General features: G+C 34.5%; 1 protein-coding gene across 1 annotated transcript in view; it reads left to right on the forward strand.

Moving 5' to 3' along the window:
- GOLGA4 (golgin A4) overlaps nt 1-6,962 on the forward strand; it is a 177,090-nt gene that overhangs the window by 105,696 nt on the left and 64,432 nt on the right. Inside the window, exon 12 of the mRNA XM_042781636.1 lies at nt 1,505-1,652. Coding sequence (XP_042637570.1) covers nt 1,505-1,652 — 148 coding nt within the window. The remainder of the gene's footprint in view (nt 1-1,504; nt 1,653-6,962) is intronic.

The following is a 6,962-nucleotide window of genomic DNA, read 5'->3' on the forward strand; positions in this document are numbered from 1 at the left end:
GGCGTCTAGCTCTGCCTCCGCTCCCGGCCCACTGGAGCTAGAGGCATTTCTTCACTCAGACAGCTGCTGGCTGCTGAGGCTGCCAAGCCCAAGGTTGACAAATCAAATGGCACAGTCCCAATATTACCAAATCATATGGCAGACCATTAACTTAAATCTGTTGTAAGTCCCAAGGTCAGTAGAGTATGGCAGGCTGCTGAATAACAACATGGCTACATGCAGGGTCCAAGTGTGCCACAAGCTAGAGACCATTGCCAAAGCTGCTGCTTATATATGGTAAGCAGATCATATACCCAAAGGCAGCTATTCACCTGCTTGTGGTAGATCCCACCATGGAGTTGATTGTCATTCTTATCATGGGGAATAACTACCACCAGGTGCCCAGCCCCTCAACCAGGCCCAGCCAAGTTGACACACAAACATAACTACCACAGTGGTCAACTATCTAGTTAGTTTCAGATTTTCCCTATTGTCCATACACTTTTTCCCTTTTTAAAAAAATCAGATTCCAAATAAAGTTCTTTCATTGCAATTGGTTGATAGGACTCTTAAGACTTCTTTTAATCTCTTGGTTCGACTGCATTCTCTTTCTTTTTTTTTCCCTTGTGATTTGTTTGTTGAAGAAGCAGGAGAGTCATGGTTTTATTTTGAAGTTTCATGTAACAACGCCATACTTCCCTGGTTGTTATCTGTCTAGTAATATTAGCCATATGGAAGAGTCAGACTCTAAAAGCAGGGGTCAGCAATTGCTGGATGTAAGATAATAAACTTCTTCAGGCCATAAAAAATCTTCATAAGGCTATAAAATTGCTGTAACAAAGCCTAAAACTTAATTTTTTAAGAGACAACTAGAGTCATCCCTTTTTTGTTAGTCCCAAGTGACTGATTTAATGTATAATATTTAATTCTGTCTCCTACATTTCTAGTGTAGATTATCCAGAGAGAGGGAAGGCAGTAGCAACTTGCAGAGTAGAGGACTGAGGGTGCTACACTGACATTAGTCAGGAATGGCAGTGGGACCAGAAGAGAGAAAAACCAGGTAGATCTGAACCACAGCCTTGGTCCGTCTGGTGTGGCAGCAGTCACCTTCCACTCTCAGCAGCCTCTGAGGCTATCCCTGTGTTAACAGCACTCATCAATAATATTCCTAATGGCCCTGAGCCAAGCACAAAAGGTTATATTTTATTCTTTATAAACTGTTCACTAAGATTGGGAAAATCATAATACATTTACAGAAGAATTGTAAAATAATCCTTTTAAAGCATGTTATTAATCTTACTATTATATTAAAAAAAAAATACCAAAAATACTCTGATATTGTGCTGAGTAGCCAAGGTTATTGTAGTGTATAGAGCAGAACACAGAGGTCAGTTTGTGAGATATTGGAATAATTCTTAATACTAAGTAATATATTTTTTTCTGCCTTTTAACATAAGTTTGATATGTGCTATCAGTATTGCCATTTTGTCATTCAAATGCTTATGGCGTCTGCACTTCTGTTCAGGGAATGGTAATAGCAGAGACAAAACGTCAGATGCATGAAACACTGGAAATAAAAGAGGAAGAAATTGCTCAACTTCGTACCCGCATCAAACAGATGACTACCCAAGGAGAGGAATTACGGGAACAGAAAGAAAAGTCTGAGAGAGCTGGTAAGAACTCAGGGGTTATTTCATTTTGTTGGAGCTCAAAAGAACTTAAAATGCGTTATCAACATAAAAAAAAAAATTGGTTAAATACTATAAAATGCATAACTGTAATGACCCTTTATAAAACACTCAACTGCTTCTTAGAGAAGGCATAGCTGTACCTTGTGGACCAAATCTGACCCCTGGTCTGTTTATACATGACCCTCAAGCTAAGAATGGTTTTAATCATTTTAAGTGGTTGGAAAGAAAGAAAAGAGGAGGAAAATGTTATGGAGAATACATGTGGCCTGCAAAGCCTGAAATATTTACTATCTGGACCTTTACAAAAGTAAAAGTTTGCTGACCTCTGCCTTAGAATAATCATAAATTTAGAGTTATAATTTTACAACTGATTAAGTTACAGGATGGTACATATTTAATGACTACTACTTTATAGAAGCTGTAGGATAAACAAAAAGCTTAAGATATAGTATGCTTTTAAAGGGAATACATGAATAATTCAGTGTTATATATAATAGCATTATGTTTTGACACAGTAAGTGCTAGTCTGTGAAGTATAGAAACTAGCAAGGTAAATACTGAATAATGCTAGGAATGGAGAAATGTTAGAAAGAGGAGAGAACAAGGTGAACTCTGATGCCTTCATGCCATGGAGGATGTGAGCCTGACTTAGGCCTCAAACAGTGAATAGAATGGGTCTCAGCTAGGAAATGAAGTAGGCACAGACACCCCAGTGGGTGTGTGAATCAACAGAAAACCATTTTTGCTGAACTGGCAAATGCAGTTGGACTGCAAAGGAACTGACTATTGAATTCTTATCAGGTGAGTAGCTCAGTTTAGACTTTGATGTACAAGACAATAGGAAACAGTAGTAGGAAGGCATAGTGTGATGGAAGCTAGTGTTTTATGTAGGAAGAAATGAAATCAGAAATCAAACATAGAAGGAAAGAAAGAAAGAAACTCAGGTTTGAGGTGCTGGAGCACCTCAACTAGGATGATGGCTAGGATGATGGATTTGGAAAGGAGAGGAAGGATAGAATCTACAGAATTTGGTATCTGATCAACTTGGAGGGGCAAAGGAGACGTAGTTATCTAAGATGACTCCAAGGTTTTAAACTTAGGAGACTGAGTGAATAGTGTTATTGACAGAAACTGTAAAGTTGGAATAGGTAATCTAAATGGGGAAGTTGAGGATTAGAGTTGAGCTGATCAAAAACTTTGCAAAGGCAAATGACTTTAGGAATTTGGAAATAAGAAACTGGGTAATACCTCAGGAATCATTCATTAGCCTAGAATTGAAGCCTATGGTTTAATTCATAGGAGAGGTTGATTTCTCCAAAAGATTAGTTTTGCAGTATTTGACAGCTACTACTTCCGTAGTGATATTGCCTAGGAAACTCAAGGAGGGGTCACTATGAGTTGGTTTGACAGTATGTTGGGTTTTTTGTTTTAAGCTAAATACTATAGCACTTCAGAACTGACTCGAAGGCAACGTGTTTACAGCTGTCACCACCATTGTTGCCCTTGTTGTTAGCTGTGAAGTAGATTCCAACTAGCCAACACTTAAATAGCAATTACTTTATGCAAGGCACTATTATAAGTGTTTTATTTGTATTTACTTGTTTATTTACTTATACTTAATCCTCACAATCTTATGAGATAGGTACTATTATTATCCTCATTTTTCAAGTGAGAAAACCTAAGAACGCAGAATTTAAGTAACTTGCCTACATTTATGCACAGAGTGTAATCAAGCATTTTGACTCCAAACTCTTGTTCTCTTAGCCATGGAGGGTTTGAGTTTGGCAGAGAAGTAAATGAGGAAAAAAGAAAGAAGTTTCTCAAGAAGTTAGGAATTGTGCATAGTTATGCTTTTTTTGGGGAATGTAAGTAGTGTTTCAAGAAGTGGGGGAGGTAGAGGGTAAAGATTTTGAGAGGTCTTTGAATTTGGTAAGGATTTGATTTTGAGAATGCAGTTTCAGAAGTGATTTTAAAAACCAGATTATAAAATGTTAGGAAGATAATGGGTCTGGATGAGAGAGATAGTTGGTTGACACCAAATGTGCTCATAAATACCTTCCCATCTCTTTGCACTTGTTTCAGTGGTAACAGTGGTTGGGCACTTTAGTTAATGAATTCGTTCCCAGTAAACCTAAGAGCATTTCCCTTCAAAGAGAGTTGATAGCATCTTTTAGAACTTAATCTTTGAATGCTTAACTTGAAGCAGGTTGAGAGTTGTGAGACATTGTTGAACAGGTTTGCTTTTCTTGGACCAAAAACCTAATGCTTGGTCTCCGTTTCTCACTCACATCAAGCCTTTCCCTTTTCAGGACTGCTTTTGTTTACTGCTGTAGCCAGTTAAGAGAAAATAATGTTGGTCAGAAGGTTAAGTTTCATTTTAAAATTGGAGTGTGCCTTGTGAGGAATTAGAAACCCATGAATAAATATCAAATTAAAAGGCGTAAATGATTAAAAGGTAGATAAAATATACAGTTAATTCACATGCAGAATAAATTTTTTTCCAGATAATTGTTCCAGTCAAATCTTACTAGTACAGTTTTTCTTCCCTTACTTCTCCAAAACACAGAAGTTACATGTTTTATCTTTAAATGTGATTTTCCTAAAACTATATTTTTATAGATATTTAATAGCCTATAAGTTGAGAGATTTTTGTTAATAGTACTGTCAGAATAGACAAAATAATTAATTAATAAATGCCAAGTGAGAATTAAGATTTGAGTTATTTAACTAATGCATTCACTTTAGAAAGTTCGTGGACACACAGTTAGTTATAAGTGCTTTCGTAGGTACTTTAAAAAATTATATTTGTAGTTGTAATTATGAGAGACGTGTTAGAAAGGTGTAACAGACTAGTTTCACATTGAACATACTGCCTTTTAAATCTAAAATGGAAAATAGTTTTTATACACAACTGCATTTTATCAAATGGTGTTGACTCTGAACAGAATGGTTCTAACAGAAAAATTCCAATTTAAGTATTAAAAATAAGAAAAAGTCAATGTAAAGGAAGTAAGGTTTCCATAAACTGTCTTTGAACATCATTTAGCTTTTGGAGTATGCGATTGCTTGTTAAATATTTGTCTTTCTCTTTATTAGATTTAAAATTCAAAGGTTAAAAACTTAAGAGCTGGTCATATAAAGGAAACATTAAGGTCTTTAAAGCTTGTAGCCATTAGGAGTTTTAAAAGTGAATGTGTCTATATAAAGTAATTATCAAAAAACATGAATTCTCCTAATGCATTTTCTTCCAGAAAAAAATTTAATTCTGATGTTGTTAGTATTTTTTGATGTGGTTGGTTATTAGCAGACAGATAACTTCTTCTTTGGCTTGCTTATTCTGGACCTCAGAATTGGCCTCACTGCTTTTCTTGGAAAACAATCTCTTGCATTCTCCTCTTAGTTTTCTAGATGAACTGATGCCTGCCATATGTTAGAGAAGAAAGGAAATTTCAGTATCTCTGATTAAGAATAATTTTCTAATAAAATAGTGAGACTGAATGTGGTGGCATGCCTACTTCAGGTGCTGTATCAACCTGTAGTACTTGAATAGTCTCCTGTGTAGTGGAAATGTTAGGTATGCTTTTCTAAGTTTGTGATACTGTAATACTCTCATTTTGTTAAAATTGCTTATTTCAGTGAATAAAGAAAATAAAAAATAAATATGTTTGTTACAAGTACTGTACTACAACTTTTCTTAGTATTCCTTTCCAGGTGTTACTTAAGTATTTAGCACATATGGTCATATTTTCAGGTAACCAGATTTTAAACTTAAGACACCTGGTGTTTCAGCTTTAAGTGCATAATGCTCTATTTTAGGTGCTAGGTACTATAATGATTTGTCTAGAGATTTACATCCTAAATGCTACACTAGTAGAGAATGTTAAATGCTTCTGAATTTCACACGGGGTCTTGCTCTCTTGTGTCTGTGGGTGTGTTTTAACCAGGAGAGGAGGGGAGAAAGCTGGTCAACAAATTGGAAAATAGAAAAAATGAGAACACATCACTGTTGTTTCAGTGCACTTCCATTTAGTCTTTTTCCAAACCTTATTTTTACATTATTGTAATCATATTGTACATACAATTTGGTATGCTGCTGCTTTTTTTCCCATTTAGTCTTATATCAGGAGTACTTTTACATGTTGCTAGAGTACTAACATTTTAATGGCTGTCTTACTGCATGTATGTACATCATTTAGTTAACCATTTCCTGTTAATCAGCATCTAGATTATTTTATATTTTTGCTATTCTAAATAATTCGGTAGCAACTTTGTAAAATAGATTATTTCATATCTTTGAATTTTTTCTTAAGAGTAAATTCTTACCCATTATCCTTTTTGTTAGTGACTTTTAAGTTATATAAATATAGCCATTACAAATAAAAGAATCCACACTTCAGTGTTGTGCAGCCCCCTGCCTCACTAAAGTGTTCTTGGCGTCAGTTATGCAAAATGAATAAATTATTCTGTTTGAATTAGGCAGATTTCCACAGTGCACTAACTTTTTAAACCCCATTTCCCTTTTATGTACCCTGTCTTTGCTGAATTTATCTGTTTTGTATGATTGGCTGCATTAAAAAACTTGGATTAACTCATAACATTCTTTGCTTTTTTTATTGCCATGTTGTGTTTGTTCAGGAAATAAGATTTTTATTCATTTGTTAAGCATAGGCCTAATATACCAAAGACATTCAGTGGGACATACTTATTTGATGTTTGAAAGACACTTTGAAAGAGAATTTATGTCTTTAAATAATGTATAAGATTTATGCATATTTATATAACAAAACCAAAATCACATGTGTATTTAAGTACTTTGTTAGTTGTTGATAGTTGATGTAACAGTTTTCTTATAGTCTTGAATCTCACAAAACATCTTACTTTTGTGCATCCACACATGCCAATAAGTGAATCATGGTGCCTTTCCCAAGCCTTGTATGAACAGGACTGGGGTAAGGGCTGTTTTTTCTTATCATGAGTACCTAGAAAATGCTTTACAAAGAAAATTCCATGTTTCTCAGGCAATATAAAATAAGAATTAAAATACAATTTAAGTATGCTGGTTGGATAATTAATACGTAAATATTTTGCCAGTAAATGAATTTCTGGTGGAAAAATTTATTATTTTTAATGAAATTAAAATTTTGTTCAACATAGATTACTTATTTAATAGTCATGTTTGTAGGTACTTGATTCATTTCATTTTTATATTTTTTTATGAATTTATTTATGTCCCCAGCAGTGTCACTGTTACTGGAAGAAACACATTTCTTTTTCTTTTTTTTTTTTTTTTTT

This window comes from Orycteropus afer, unplaced genomic scaffold (assembly GCF_000298275.1).
Source record: "Orycteropus afer afer isolate SDZICR_OR568_19922 unplaced genomic scaffold, OryAfe1.0 scaffold00142, whole genome shotgun sequence".
NCBI lineage: Eukaryota > Metazoa > Chordata > Mammalia > Tubulidentata > Orycteropodidae > Orycteropus > Orycteropus afer.